The sequence below is a fragment of the Denticeps clupeoides genome, unplaced genomic scaffold (assembly GCF_900700375.1).
Source record: "Denticeps clupeoides unplaced genomic scaffold, fDenClu1.1, whole genome shotgun sequence".
Taxonomy (NCBI): Eukaryota; Metazoa; Chordata; class Actinopteri; order Clupeiformes; family Denticipitidae; genus Denticeps; species Denticeps clupeoides.
This window is the reverse complement of record NW_021630085.1, coordinates 102,501-118,157: the sequence shown is the minus strand read 5'-3', so window position 1 is coordinate 118,157 and position 15,657 is coordinate 102,501. Positions and strand designations below refer to the sequence as shown.

The 15,657-nt window shown below is 45.1% G+C and overlaps 2 protein-coding genes across 8 annotated transcripts in view; one reads left to right on the top strand and one right to left on the bottom strand.

Moving 5' to 3' along the window:
• The first annotated feature begins 1,868 nt into the window (after positions 1-1,868).
• Positions 1,869-11,499, top strand: LOC114782610 (protein FAM160A1-like). 7 transcript variants are annotated; one of them, XM_028968480.1, is made up of 14 exons: positions 1,869-2,003; positions 2,406-2,502; positions 2,712-2,858; positions 5,473-6,047; positions 6,383-6,494; positions 6,575-6,733; positions 6,835-6,921; positions 7,022-7,189; positions 7,386-7,465; positions 7,566-7,744; positions 8,155-9,042; positions 9,216-9,394; positions 9,530-9,650; positions 11,102-11,499. In XM_028968480.1, the coding sequence occupies exons 2-14, from the start codon at positions 2,458-2,460 to the stop codon at positions 11,317-11,319; spliced, it is 2,958 nt and encodes a 985-aa protein (XP_028824313.1). In that variant the 5' UTR covers positions 1,869-2,003; positions 2,406-2,457; the 3' UTR covers positions 11,320-11,499. The 7 variants fall into 7 exon arrangements, with proteins under 7 accessions (XP_028824313.1, XP_028824314.1, XP_028824316.1 ...); XM_028968479.1 differs by having other exon boundaries at positions 1,876-2,003; positions 2,396-2,502; XM_028968481.1 differs by lacking the exon at positions 2,406-2,502 and having other exon boundaries at positions 1,874-2,003; positions 2,657-2,858.
• Positions 11,500-12,809: 1,310 nt separating this feature from the next.
• ednrab (endothelin receptor type Ab) overlaps positions 12,810-15,657 on the bottom strand; it is a 3,060-nt gene continuing 212 nt past the window's right edge. The window contains exons 2-8 of the mRNA XM_028968458.1: positions 14,960-15,365; positions 14,735-14,862; positions 14,464-14,662; positions 13,939-14,091; positions 13,692-13,825; positions 13,507-13,615; positions 12,810-13,435 (exon numbers count right to left, since the gene is read on the bottom strand). Of these exons, the coding sequence (XP_028824291.1) occupies positions 13,325-13,435; positions 13,507-13,615; positions 13,692-13,825; positions 13,939-14,091; positions 14,464-14,662; positions 14,735-14,862; positions 14,960-15,352 (1,227 nt within the window). The 5' untranslated portion in view covers positions 15,353-15,365 and the 3' untranslated portion in view covers positions 12,810-13,324. The remainder of the gene's footprint in view (positions 13,436-13,506; positions 13,616-13,691; positions 13,826-13,938; positions 14,092-14,463; positions 14,663-14,734; positions 14,863-14,959; positions 15,366-15,657) is intronic.

Genomic DNA, 15,657 nt, shown 5'->3' with positions numbered 1-15,657 from the left:
AGGGGACAGAAAATCCATCATTTATCCAATTTCATTCATTCACACTCAATCATGATACGTGGTTTGGTCTTTACCTTCAACTAAATATCCAGTTCATACTTTATACCAGCAGGTTGGTGTAACAGGAAACTTTTGTGAGTCCTGATGCAAACTCTGGCTGAAGGTGGAGAAAGGCGGTGGAACGAATCAGAAATCAGTTATCTGCAGCATGCAAGGAAAGCGACATCGTTATGACCATACCGTCCAAAATCAACGTTCATCAACATTCTTTACACTAACTACTGAGGTGAATGATGCTATAACATAAAATGCCTTTTACACAAATACACTTAAACAAAACATGATGGCTGAATGGTCAATGTTTGATGCTCCAGTAAAGGTGATGGTGGTATGAGTCTGAATCTTTTAGGGTCCGCTGGGCCATTGTTTTGTTGATCTTCTGTAAGATCTGGAGGAAGGAATTGTGGTCTATGAAATTCCCTGCTGCTCCAGGATCCACAAAGGTGTTGTTTTTTTCTGTCCTTGTCCTCCTTTCCAGGACAGCAGGCGTGAGGTGAGATTATGTGGGACCATGCCACCCGGATCAGCTGGGAGGCGCTTTTCCCAGTCAGAGGGGACAAACTGCCTGGTGATGTGTGGGAGAGGTGCAGTATGTGCAGACGCCCTCCCGGTAACGCTCAGGGACAGTTCTGGGTGGTAATGAATATGGTCGAGGTGGTCGGTGCACAGTGCTTGTGGAATTGTGTGATTTGGGTTGTGCCTGCAGGATCAATCATCAAAGGTGGCCAACATCTCCCAACTGAACATCTTGCTGTGGCTCCGAGGTGAAAGGGTGAATCCAGAGATCTGGAATCGGAGCTCTGTTGGAGTGGCCTTCAGGGTCCTAGAGCCATAATCTTAAGGTTGTGACAAAGGAAGGTGGAGGTCCAGGGGAGGTATTCTTCTTCTGTCCCCTCATAGTCACCTGCACTTCATCACAACATAGACGTTCTCATTACTGAGCCTGTCGTTATACATACATGTAGGACCTTGGGGGTGGGCGCACTGAAAGGCCTCCAGAGGGCGCTCTGGTGCCAGTGCCCACATCTCAATTTTAATTGCTGAGTGGACACCAGCTGCTGTTTGGTCGAGGGTTTTAAGCTCCACAACCCTCCCTTGTTTTAAAAGCATTTTAGAACAACACACACCAGCACCACATTTGAGTCTTCTCATACCCTCTGCTTCCTTTAACCAATGCACAGAAGGTGTGTGTGAGGATGACCAGCAACACCAACCTCTAGTGAGCCCAGTCCTCCACCACAGAGGGTTGAAGAAGTTTTACAAAGATGATGTCTGTGTTAGGGCCATCTTGACCTGTTTTTATTTTTTATTAAATCTCTGTATTTGTTAGTCATGTGGTTGAATCCTTTCTTCTCCACCAAGACATATCCTTGACTCATTTATATTCAGATGCCTCATTGTTACTGTTTTTGTCTTATTATAGTCCTGTTATTAAAGTCCTAATTTTTAGTTTGAAATAGAATGTTGTTCTCATTCTGAATTCCACCAGTTCCATGTTCAAATGATGACTCCACCCTGAAGCAAAATTCAAAATCCCGCTTGCACACACACACACACACACACACACACACACACACACACACTCATACAGGACAGTCAGTGCATTACCAGACCTACAGGCCTGGACGGGTTAAAATCTGTTGATTCACTTCTCTTCTGTCGGTTGTGTTTTTTGTCATTATGTCCTGATCAGTCACATGACTTCTGCTGCTGCAGATGTTGCTCTTGGGGAACGGTTTGAGCCGACACGGATTGAGCCGCTTTGGTCCTGGTAGGAGGGTGGGGCGTGCTGGATTAGTGTGTGCCTGTGGGACACAAAAACAGGAACCTTCAGATGATTAAAGGACAGACCTTCTCTCCCAGGCACAGGAATGACCAGAGCTCCTGACCCCGGACTGCGGTCCGACAGGTAGAGGTCCAAGCTGCACTGGGCAGGGCTGAAGGTACAATGATTCTATATTTCATTACTGATTGTTTGCTGCGGTAGGCTCAGTGACACTCAGAGATGTTGTCTCAACATGTACAGTCATTCAGGTCAAATTAAAATACACTGAATTATTGATTATTGAAGTAATTAAGTTACTAATCAACACTACAACAATACAACAATGATACAAAAATCATCCGGTGTGTAGAAATATCAGTCATATTAGCTGTGAAGTTAATGTACCAAACACACACACACACACAATGCACATTGACTCTATTTCTTTTTTTACAACAAAAAGATGAAAATAAGAGCAGGATGATTTCACCCAGCCTCTCTCTTTGTCTCTCTCTCTCTCTCTTTCTCACACACACACACACACACACACACACACACACACACACACAGACACACACAGACACACACACAGATTAAAGCACACCACAGATGGTTTGGGGATTACTGATCTCATGGCCGTGATGTGTAACGTCAGTCTGACTGAAGCAGGTCATCTGGTAATACACACACACACATTGAACTTTAGGGTCAACAATACACACCATCCGCTCCACAGAATCTGTCTCCTGCCGACATCATGCAGACATAATGCTATGATCTAAGCGTAAAATGAAATTTATTTAGATGGAATCTCATGTAGACTATCTGCAGCATTTCAGAAGACCTCTTCATGGCTATATTGGGTGTTGCCATTTCATGACATTAGACCCACCTTGCTGTAGTACCCAATGATCCTCCTCTGGACACCATGATGGCCTCAGCAGCTGCCAGCAGGAACAGTGTTGGGACCCTGAGTCTGAAAGGTGTAGATCCTGAGATCTGCATGATTGTTTTCAAGAACCACTGGACACAGGTAATACAAGAACTAGTCCTGCATCCTGAGCTCCACCCATTTTGTGTAAACAATAAGGCAGTTAAAATAAGAGTTTATCTTAAATTCTGTGAAGATACTGAAAACTGTTTTCTGTACCATGACTGCAATTTCTTCTGTAGTTCAAATTTCAAATTCTAATTGTATTTGTTTATATAACAAGTACATTATTATTGTGTGTATATGAGTGTTCAGTGTTATTTTTCTGATTGATCAGTTTTCATATTGAGTTTACTGTCCCATGTGGTGATTGTGGCTGTTGTTGCTGTGTAGAAATTTTGACTTTTAGACCCTCGCTATGGATTACTGTGTAGGTTTTATGACTGTTGATGTCTGACCAATGTCATTGCTGTGTATGTATTCTAACTGTTGTTTGCTGTGTAGATATTCTGACGGCTGGATTCTGACTGTTTCTGTAAATTGGGTTTTGTCTGTTGGTTGTTGTGTAGGTATTCTGTCTGTTGGGTTCTGACTGTTGGTTGTTGTGAAGGTATTCTGACTGTTGGGTTCTGACTGTTGGTTGTTGTGAAGGTATACTGGCAGTTGGGTTCTGAATGTTGGTTGTTGTGAAGGTATACTGACAGTTGGGTTCTGAATGTTGGTTGTTGTGAAGGTATACTGACAGTTGGGTTCTGACTGTTGGTTGCTGTGTAGGTCTTCTGTCTGTTGAGTTCAGACTGTTGGTTGCTGTGTAGGTCTTCTGTCTGTTGGGTTCTGACTGTTGGTTGTTGTGAAGGTATACTGACTGTTGGGTTCTGAATGTTGGTTGTTGTGAAGGTATACTGGCAGTTGGGTTCTGAATGTTGGTTGTTGTGAAGGTATACTGACAGTTGGGTTCTGACTGTTGGTTGCTGTGTAGGTCTTCTGTCTGTTGGGTTCAGACTGTTGGTTGCTGTGTAGGTCTTCTGTCTGTTGGGTTCTGACTGTTGGTTGTTGTGAAGGTATACTGACTGTTGGGTTCTGACTGTTGGTTGTTGTGAAGGTATTCTGACTGTTGGGTTCTGACTGTTGGTTGCTGTGTAGGTATACTGGCAGTTGGGTTCTGAATGTTGGTTGTTGTGAAGGTATACTGACAGTTGGGTTCTGAATGTTGGTTGTTGTGAAGGTATACTGACAGTTGGGTTCTGACTGTTGGTTGCTGTGTAGGTATACTGGCAGTTGGGTTCTGAATGTTGGTTGTTGTGAAGGTATACTGACAGTTGGGTTCTGACTGTTGGTTGCTGTGTAGGTCTTCTGTCTGTTGGGTTCAGACTGTTGGTTGCTGTGTAGGTCTTCTGTCTGTTGGGTTCTGACTGTTGGTTGTTGTGAAGGTATACTGACTGTTGGGTTCTGAATGTTGGTTGTTGTGAAGGTATACTGGCAGTTGGGTTCTGAATGTTGGTTGTTGTGAAGGTATACTGACAGTTGGGTTCTGACTGTTGGTTGCTGTGTAGGTATTCTGTCTGTTGGGTTCAGACTGTTGGTTGCTGTGTAGGTCTTCTGTCTGTTGGGTTCTGACTGTTGGTTGTTGTGAAGGTATACTGACTGTTGGGTTCTGACTGTTGGTTGTTGTGAAGGTATTCTGACTGTTGGGTTCTGACTGTTGGTTGCTGTGTAGGTATACTGGCAGTTGGGTTCTGAATGTTGGTTGTTGTGAAGGTATACTGACAGTTGGGTTCTGAATGTTGGTTGTTGTGAAGGTATACTGACAGTTGGGTTCTGACTGTTGGTTGCTGTGTAGGTATACTGGCAGTTGGGTTCTGAATGTTGGTTGTTGTGAAGGTATACTGACAGTTGGGTTCTGACTGTTGGTTGCTGTGTAGGTCTTCTGTCTGTTGGGTTCAGACTGTTGGTTGCTGTGTAGGTCTTCTGTCTGTTGGGTTCTGACTGTTGGTTGTTGTGAAGGTATACTGACTGTTGGGTTCTGAATGTTGGTTGTTGTGAAGGTATACTGACAGTTGGGTTCTGACTGTTGGTTGCTGTGTAGGTATTCTGAATTTTGTAATCTGACTGCAATACCAACCCTGACACCTATTGCAGGGTATTGAGAGGGCGTCCCTCTCTGATTCACTCCTTCACATTGTTTCTCACAATGTTTTCTCCATGAGTTTTTTATTGTGTGCAGAAAGGATCAAAGTGTGGGGTATGCAACTTCAAGCCTGTCAAAGCCCATCAAGACCAACTGTATTTGATTTTGGCGTAGTAAGAAATACATGATGTTGTTGTTTGTTGTGTAGGTAATCTGACTGTTATGGTCTCATTTTGACTGTGTATGTATCTTGACTGCTGGTTGGTCTGAGGTGTTGATGCTGTCTACCCAGATTGCAAAATCGGTATGGCGGGATCATGATGGTAGGTAAATTAGAGGCGACTCTTGCTCCCCGCATGGGTTCAGTTTAATTAATAAATCTGGCTGGAACTAATGCAAGAAAGCTGTCTAACTTTTGTCAATTGAATTAATTAAATGTATGTTTCCAATCACTTCTGAAACACTTCAGAATTGAATTACCCAGCTCTGGCAAACCAGATCTGCGAGACCAATTTTGCTATCTGGGTAGTTAATCTGAAGTGTAGTTAAAAGTATGTATTTCCATTCTTTTTCAATCTTTCCCTGCAGGTTTTAAGGATTCTGGAGCGCTATGACCCTGTACGGAGCAGTGCTCTACATTCAGGACCAGTGCCGATGGATGAGTCAAATGCTGTACAAAACTATGTAGAGCACATGCTGGAGCTGCTGATGCAGGAGCCCCCAGGGGCCTCTGGGGCCATTGGACCCATCCTAGAGTTTGCCCTTGTGGAGAACATAATGGAACGTCTGTTCTTGTGGAGCTTGCGACGGCAATACACTGATGACATGAAGTTGGATCAACTAAGGATGTACTTCATGCTTATTGGCCAGGCCCAACAGCCACTGCTGCACCACAAACCAATCCTGAGACCCCTCATGATGTTGCTGTCATCTTGCTCCACAGACAGCTCCATAGTTGGACCTTGCAATATCTCAAGAACCAGCTCCATAGCGGAGACAAGCAGTCGCTGTTTAGTGGAGATGGACCTGGTGGCACTGCTGCACCAGCTCTGCTGCATTCTGGCTAAAGACCCATCCATACTGGAGCTCTTCTTCTACACCAGCCAGGACCAGGGAGCTGCCAACTTTCTGCTCTTCTCCTTGCTTATTCCATTCACACATAGGTGTTCCTTGTGTTCCATATATATATATGTGTGTGTGTGTGTGTGTGTGTCATCTGTTAATGTGTTCAGTGTGTATGTATGTACTGCATGTACATACCAGGACTGCTGTGCTGGATTCAGTACCAGCAGTACCAGCAGTGACTGAAAATGAGGAATGTTACAGGAGTCAGGGACCCACAATCTGGTGACTGAAACGAGCAGGGGACGTTACTCTTCTGAAAGTAAAGGGTGGAGCAGTTAGAAGCAGTTAGAAACGAGAAGAATCAGGCGATACTGTCACAGATCACACACGTGTGTGTAAGTGTGTGTAGCGGTAATTAATGTGTGTGTTGTAGGCAAGGCCCTGTAGGAGATCAAGCTCGAGATGCTCTATTGCTGATTATGGCTGTCTCCACCCACAACTGCAGAGTGGCCAATCACATCACAGAACACACCTACTTCTGCCCAGTGAGTCTCAGCCTCCATCATGTGAAGCAGTCAGTACATTAACATGATGATGAGGTGTGTGTGTGTGTGTGTGTGTGCAGGTACTGGCCACCGGTCTGTCTGGTCTCTACTCATCTCTACCAGCACGGCTGGATGTCTACAGTGAAGATTGGCACAGTCTGCAGCCTGCTGATTGGCTTCAGGTCCCATCACTCATACAGTTCCTCCATTCCCTGAAGTTCTGCAGCTCTGTGACTGGGGTGCTAACACACACACACACACACACACACACACACACACACACACAAACCGCATCCACACACAGTACCCTGATAGGGCTAAATTGTTTGTGTGTGTGCAGGTGGCTCATATATCCATCAGGAATCAGCTTCTGAGTTACATCTACAATGGCTTCCTGGTTCCTGTTGTTGCACCAGCTTTACACAAGGTGTGTGTGAGTGTGTGTGTGTGTGTGTGTGTGTATGATTGTTAACTGGCCAGAATAAGTGGCTGATTTATTGTTTTGTGTGTTATTACATCTGGACCAGCTGACTGTAGAGGAAGTCATGACATCAACGGCGTATCTGGACCTCTTCCTTCGGAGTGTATCTGACCCCACCCTGTTGAACACCTTCCTGTCATTCATGCTGCTGCATCGCCATGACAACGTCTACATCCTGGACACGCTGGTCAGCCGCATCAACACCCCCTTCCAGGTGTGCGTATTTCCTTCTTTTTAAGCTGGACGTGTGCTGTGATACCTGAAAGCTGGCGACCTGACAGAACACACACACACCGCCAGGCTTGTTCTTCGGTTCTGTATTCACACGTCCGTAGTGATGTCGAAGCGGGGCGACCAGAGAGAGTCCCCATCGTCCCAGTGCATGCACCTGAAACTGCTCTCTGCCTCAGTTAGGTACGGTGTCTCTCGCTCTCTTCCGGACTCTGATTGGTTTAAACTGTGAAGATGTGATGCTGCAACTAATTCTCAGGTTTGGATGATGCTTTTTATTCTCTGTGTTTGTGTGTATGTGCAGCTACACAATGTCTTTTTCTTCATACAGATGTCTGTGTTAATGTGTGTGTGTGCAGGTACTTGATCCCCTGTTCTCATGTCCGGTGGACGGTGAGATCTCGCCTCGGGGAGATGGATCTGCAACTCTCTGCTGCTGCTGCTTTCCTCTCCCTCACACCTTCCTTCCTGTCCTGCCTGCCCAGCCCACGGCAGGTCTGCATGCTGAGGTCAAAGGTCACTGAAGGCTTGCTGAATGGTAACTTGGGTTTTTACGCTCAGACTGCCTATAATACACCAATAAGCTCTGTACAGTTTAGATCTTTCCATCTTCTGCCTACTTGCCTACCATGATTCATGAGAGATGGTGTATAACTGCTTAGCAAGCCTGAGTGTGGAATAGACTGCTGTAGACGGTTATACGAGATCTTTAGGTCTTTAGGTAAACATAGCGATCACTAAAGGCTGAAGATATCTCATCACGAGGATAGGAAAGAGTTATGGTGCAAGAGAAAAACAGAATGATTTGGATTGGATAAGAAATGAGGAGCTGTGTGGAGGATGATGGTAGCAGTGGGTAGAGGAAGAGCTGCTAGAAGGTCAGGTAGGTGGTGAGAGGGGAAGATTTATTAACATGTCCACCTTTTTCCTGACCTTGTTCTTTGGCAGGTCTGGATGATCTCGTGGCAGGTGGGACCAGTGTTGGATACAGGTCTTTCACCGGTACAGACTCGTCTCTGGAACACAACTACCTTCAGTACCTGAGTGAAGCTCGTGCCGTCATCTCTACCTGCAGGCTGGCCTGTCACGTCTGGTCTGCCCCCTACGATGGCATAAGTCCCGCCCCAGAAGACTATCACGAAGAAGATGAGGAGAGAGATCTAAAGAGTCAAAGAGAACCCAAAGAGAGAATGCCTTCGGTCACCTTCCTGACCTCTGACCTCCCTGTTCCACCACAGAAGCAGCACACTCAGCAGGAGCTGGAGTGGGATGACATGTTCGACGGAGGGGAGCAGATGAACAGAAGCGTCGTCCCCCCAGAACACATCGTAGCGCTGCGCAGGAGCGCCATCTCTCTCATCGGAGGGTCGTACATGGAGGACGGCGAGTTCCAGAACGACGTGCTGGTGTACGACCTCGTCGCCCAGAGAGACGCGCAGGAGAAGACCGCACCGAGGCGCACACACACTGCAGACACGGCGTGGGGTGAAAGGTCAATCAGTGCTGCAGCTCAGCGGCAGCCAGAGAATCACTGTCACGCGAACTCCAGCACAGCTTCAGCTCTGCAGAATGGCCTGGACCACAACTCCCCGAACGCTCAGAACTTTCACAACTACAACTCCCACGATGACCAGTGCCACCAGTTCATTTACAGCATGGAAGTAGAGACACGGAGCATCATGGAAGATGCAGAGTTTGGGGAGAGGGTGCAGCGGCTGCTCAGGCTGCTTCAGCATGAAGATGAGGGGCTCAGCCCGGATGAGATGGAACCAGAGAAGCTTCCAGAAGGTCTTCCAAATGAGACTCACACGTACAAACAGTGTGATCCCTTCACTGGTGAGCGAGGGGGCTTCATGAACTTCAGTCTGCAGTGGACTGATGGACCGGGTCACCATGTTCTGTTTGGGTGGTGGAGGTGGGAGTGTTGTGTATCGTAAGATGTGGGATTAGCTGCTGCCTTTCTTTGTTGAATTCGGCTGTACTGGTGTTCATCTAAATGTCTTCTCTAGGCCCTTTTATCAGTGTTCTGCTCTCTCGACTGGAGAACCTGCTGGAGAACTCCATTGAAGTGAACCTGCTGGTGACCGGGATCTTGACCCAGTTGGCCACCTTCTCTCAGCCTCTTCTGCGGTCCTTCCTGCTCTGTACAGAACCGATCTTCCAGCCTGGAGTCCGAACTCTCCATCAGGTACTTTTACAGAGATGGGAACCAGGTGGAGCATCTGGAGTCGAAATCTCATGTGTCAGCATCACATTGTGAAAAAGTGTGTGTGAGTGAATGGTTTGCATATGTTGATGAGTTTGTGTGTATTTTAAAATTTAGGTCCTGGTCACGGTGAAGGATCAGATTGAACGCTACACACAAGAGAGACCAGGCTTCTCAGATCTTGTGCGGGAGGCAGGATTTTACCTGCTGGCCAAAGACCAAGTACTCCAACACCAAGGTGTGAAAATTAAACCAATATAAACCATGGATGGCTGGTGGTGCCATTAATCTGCTTTTCTTGCATGTTTTATAGTGTATAGTGTACCTGGTGCCACCTGGCGTGTTCAAATATTCATGCAATTTACTGAAATATCATTCAAAAGTGAAGCTTGCAGCTGCACTGTTGACGTTGAATCATTTGATAGAAAAGCTGCTGATTTGCATCTAAAGTCTTCTGCATCAGCACAATGAAGCGCAATGAATTACTCAACTGTCTAATATTTCACTAATATGACACTAATATTTCAACCAAATGGCAGTCGACAGGATAGTTGCTTTATTTTTTTGCATTGCCGTGGTACTTTGTTCCTCCCCCACGGGAATCGTAGCCCTTCTCCTGCCGCCAATCCCGGACGTATCAGGAGAGGAGCTGGAATTCCAGGGAGGACAGAGGGTGAAGCTGCTTTATTGAGGCACAAAGCGACATTGCGTGGATTTGGTTCAGTTATTTCTCTCCGGTTCACTGCCTGTGGAATTTATTTCATTTCGTTAGCTTTCTAACATCATCATCTGAGCTCTTCAGGTCTCCGTAGCGCTGTCACATTGGCTACCGCACCATTTTGTTATGGGAGGGAAAATGGCTGAGACTACAGTAAACACCAGACTGCATGGGGCGTATTTGAACATGTGGTTCAAATCACATGCTGCCATTAAATAAATAGAATTTTTTTATACAAACACATGTCTATATGGGGCAGTGGTGGCCTAGCGGTTAAGGAAGCAGCCTCATAATCAGAAGGTTGCCGGTCCGAATCCCGATCCGCCAAGGTGCCACCGAGCAAAGCACCGTCCCCACATGCTGCTCCCCGGGCGCCTGTCATGGCTGCCCACTGCTCACCAAGGGTGATGGTTAAAAGCAGAGGACACATTTCACTGTGTGCACCGTGTGCTGTGCTGCTGTGTATCACAAGTGACAATCACTTCACTTTATACACTTTACTTTATATGAAAAAAACATTCCTGTAGTAAAAACAAGCACAGGAAAGACGATTGATGGCACATATTGCCTTCCACAATATTGAATACTGAGCACCATTTTATGGGTGAATGCATTTATTAATTATCGTTCAGGTTATTTTTCATAAATCGGAAACAGGAATATGAATAGTTTCAGTTTATCTGCCTCTCATAGCACTTGGATCTGTCTTTTGACCAAGCTGGTATGGTGATGACACTGAATCTATATATTAACATGAAAGAACATTGTAAGTCACAATGGTTGGTGGCCATTGGTCATTCATGTGATACCCATCATTCCAGTTCCAGCATCACCTGATCACCATCATATAACTATAAATATATTGGGATTGACCCCCAAATGGTTGATATATGAGAAGAGCTGAACATGTTCATTGTTAATGAGGGCCATCTGGACGGTTGTTTCTGTAACTCCTTCTCCTCTTGATTTAGAGACAGATCCAGATCACCATAAGAATGGAGACAGCTGGTTTCCCATTGGCCGTGTCCCAGGTTGCTTCCTAAGGCTCCTCCCACCTTGCCCAAAGGTCCCACCAGGCTTACACAGTCGTGTGTATGCAGCATTCCTCTTCACAGAATTCCTTAAAGAGCTGGCCGCGCTTTCTCAGGAACATGCCATCACGGAACCGCCTGATGTTCCTGACTGCTAGCAGTTCCCATCTGTACATCCAGATATGGCACGATGCACCTAGATATCTACACTCAACATCTCCTCATACCAAAAAAGTTACACGTGGGGTTTGTAAAGACATCAGATTTCCCGTAGCACAGGTTTACCCTTTCAATTGTGCAATATAAAAAAAAAATAAAAAAAAAATTGAAAATTCAAATATATGATTGTGTGTTTGTGTGTGTGTGGTGTGAACCACCAAGATTTTCTAATAGTTTTACCTGGGGCAGTGGTGGCATAGCGGTTAAGCATAGCTGCCAATATGCCACAAGGTCCCCTTGATGAAGGTACCGTCTCCACACGCTGCTCCCCGGGCGCCTGTCATGGTGCCCACTGCTCACCAAGGGTGATGGTTAAATACAGAGGACACATTTCACAGTGACACTGTGCGCTGTGCTGCAGTGGATCACAATCACTTCACTTTCATTTAAATATGATTTAAGTTGCATCAGAGCCATTTGCATACAGAATAAAGTTTAATATATACATATGTAGCGGTTCTTCTTCTGCGTTGTGTAATTTTTTGATTTCTTGAACCGTAATGACGAGCCGACACCCACGAGATTTTCCGTGCAAACTGTATTCTGTATAAAAGCAAGGTCATGCCAGAACATCGCGTCACAACTCGTGTCTCTCTGCACCTCTCTCTCTCACAGCTCATGCCATGTTTCCAAGAGAACAAACAATAACATCAAGTATTTACAATTTAAAATACTGCATACCTGTACAAAAGCAAGGTCAGAATATCGCGTCACACATCACGTCTCTCTGCACCTCTCTCTACAATATACAGTAATAACAGAACATAAAAAAATATTCACAAAATAACACACATGCAAAATATTCCGAATATGTACATAAATTAAAATAGAAGAAATAACTTTTTACACACAAACCCCACGCACCTCTCACAGCTCATGCCATGTGTCTAAGAGGACTAAACCGGGTCTCCAACCCACTAACCCAAGGGCACGGCCGCATACAACCACTTTTCGGGGGGTGATCAAAGTTTTAGAACCCACATAACTTTTTATAATAATCATAAATTGAACAAACAAAAATACAGAAACATATTTAAATAACCAGAAACATTAACACATTTTAACATTTTACAATTGAACAAACACCCGGATTATCATTATAATTTCCTTACCCACATCAGAATACAGGTAAACAAAATAAAAGTCTTTAGAAAATAAGAAAATAAAAGACACAAGAAAGAAGAAATACACTTATAAATCTAGTGTAACCATTTAACTCCGGCACATATACATAGTCAATTTAATAGTGAATCACTAAATACATAGTGAATAAAAGGAACAGAACAAACAGGTTGGGTGGTAGTAGCCTAGTGGGTAACACACTCGCTTATAAACCAGAAGTCCCAGGTTCAAACCCCACTTACAACCATTGTGTCCCTTAGCAGGACACTTAACCCTGAGTATCTCCAGGGGGGGACTGTCCCTGTAACTACTGACTGTCAGTCACTCTGGATAAGGGCGTCTGGTTAATGCCGTAAATGTAAATGTAAATGTGTGAGAGGTGGTTGTAGTTTGAGTGAGTGGTAGTTTGTAGCTGTTTGTGAAGGTGGTGGTATGAGAGCTGGTTGTAGTTTGAGCGAGTGGTAGTTTGTACCTGTTTGTGAAGGTGGTGGTATGATTGCTGGTTGTAGTTTATGTCAGTGGAGGTGAAGGTGGTGCTGTGATAGGTGGTTATATAGATGTTAGGTGGTATATAGATGATTTTGACAGCTGGTTGTAGTTTGAGTGAGTGGTAGTTTGTAGCTGTTTGTGAAGGTGGTGGTATGAGAGCTGGTTGTAGTTTGAGTGAGTGGTAGTTTGTACCTGTTTGTGAAGGTTGTGGTATGAGAACTGGTTGTAGTTTATGTCAGTGGAGGTGAAGGTGGTGCTGTGATAGGTGGTTATATAGATGTTAGGTGGTATATAGATGTTTTTGACAGCTGGTTGTAGTTTGAGCGAGTGGTGTTATGTGAGTTGTAGTTTCTGTAGTTGGTTTTGACGGGTCAGGGAACTCAGTTGAAAGCTGCCTCTTCTGAACAGGAATCCCGCGGAGTGACACCAGCAGCACAAACAGGACTGAAAGGTGGGAAAATGAACGAAGTTGTGAATGATCCTCAGTGAAGTTACTGGGGAATGAGATGAATTACCTTGAAGCAGTTTTTGAATTTTTTGCTGACAAAGTAAAGAATGATGGGATTGATGCAGGAGTTAACAGTGGCCAGATTCACACTCAGGTAATCCAGAACTACCAGAAAACTGCAAGAAACATAACAGCATTGAAAGAAATGACACCTGTTGTGAGGCTGTGTGTGAGAAAGAGGGGAAATTGTACCTCAGCAAATCACAGCGTCTGATGTCATTGGGCCTGTAGATCAGTTTCTTGAGAATGCGGCTAAGATGTAGAGGGAACCAGCATAGAGCAAAGATCACAACCAGACTGAAAACAGCCTTTGCCACCTCTCGTCTCTACAACACACACACACACAAATACAACTTATTTGAGGTGTGAATATGTAAAATATTTTATATTTTAAATCTGAATGTGTAAGGCAAGTATTGTTTATGACGGACAGTCTAACCTGTTTGAGGTGTTCATTCAGGGCAATGCGAAGGCTGCCCTTGCGATGGTGGAGCATCTCACAGGTCATGAGTGTGTAAAAAATCACTGAGCACAACAGAGGCACACAGAAGTAGAATCCAAACAACCACCAGTCCTTCACATCCCGGTAGAACTACACACACAACATATATAGATATATATATAGATTTATTTCACTGTCCATTTTGTCCCAGCGTGTCTCTTTCGCTCTTTCTCTCTCACTCTAACACTTACACAGACTGTCAAGAAAAAGTATGAGAAATGTATGCATTAATTTTTCATGTGTGTGTGTGTGTGTGTATATATATATATATATATACAAACTTATAATAATATAGCACATATAATAATAGCAAAGTGTCATAATTGAGAAAGCACTAGTGGTGAAACCTTGGAATTACAACGCAGGCCCATCACGTTGGGATGAGATTTTCATATTGATATGCAGATGTTAGCCACACACACATGTATACTGCCATACACAACATCATGTTTCTGCACTTACCCTCATGAAAGCACTTTTAGGGTGTAGCATGCAGGTCTGTGTTGTTTGGTTGTTGTAATCAAACACAACCATGTTAAACCCCACAGCCTCAGGTACAGCCAGAACTACAGACACACACCAGATACACACAATCTCCAACACTGTCGCCATGGGGACACCGACCCGCTGCACACGACTCCACGATGCCACGGCACGATACCTGGGCAAGAACAATCTGGTAAACACCTGTTGCGTCGAGTGTATGAGTGTGTATGAGTGTGTGAGTATATACCTGTCAACGCTGAGAGCACACAGGTTGAGGACCGTGATTCCCACTGAGGCTTTCTGAAGAAATGGAACCAATTTACAGAGCAGGAGACCAAACGTAGAGTCTGCTAATGGCCAACGCATTGCCAAGAGCTGCACACACGCACACACACATACATGCAAACAACAACTTATTATTATGTCCACCAAGAAAGGAACAACACGGATTTCCAGCTTACTATGGCACCACCTTGTATATGTGGATGGGTACAGCGATGCTGATGTACAGCAGGTCTCCAAGGGCGAGGCTGGCGATCAGTGCGTTCGGCCCGGTCCTCATGCTTCTGTTCTGGCCAATGATGCGCAGCAGAGTGGAATTACCCACAATCCCCACCACAAAGACGAGGCAGGACAGCGCCGTGTTGATGTACTGAAACAGCCGGTGCACTGTGGTGGCCTGGATGCAGCTGGGGGGCTGCAGCGCTGCTCGCAGCGAGTTGTTATGGCGACCGGTTGGAGTGGGCGTGGCCACGCATAGGTTCGTTTTCAGTGGCGGGAAGTTTCCATTTGGGTTAATGGTTCGACATTGTCCACCAGCTGCGACCAAGAACAGCACAGCTGCTGCCCAACAGCAGTGCATCATGGGAGAGACCTTTCTAGCGAGAAGCAAACATGATCAGCATGAAGTCACCTTCTCAGACACTCACCTATCAACCAGAAGAGCACAGAGTCCCAGGTTCAAACCACACTTACTACCCCGAGTGTCTCCAGGAGGATGGTCCTTGTCACTACTGACTGTAAGGCGCTCTGGATATGGGCCGTAATGCCGTAATTGTAAAATGTGGTGCAAGAGAGGTCAACTGTCATCATTTAACCATCATCTTCATCATTGTTACTACAGTACACAAGACAGAGCAATTTTACTAGGTACACAGACAGCAAATTCAC

What these genes read in the sequence shown, in the direction of transcription:
- LOC114782610 (XM_028968480.1), top strand. Translation starts at nt 2,458, where the DNA reads ATGGCCGTGATGTGTAACGTCAGTCTGACTGAAGCAGGTCATCTG. An exon ending in AACACACCTACTTCTGCCCA is followed by an intron (nt 6,495 to 6,574) that starts GTGAGTCTCAGC and finishes GTGTGTGTGCAG; the next exon opens with GTACTGGCCACCGGTCTGTC. An exon ending in CCAAGTACTCCAACACCAAG is followed by an intron (nt 9,651 to 11,101) that starts GTGTGAAAATTA and finishes CTCTTGATTTAG; the next exon opens with AGACAGATCCAGATCACCAT.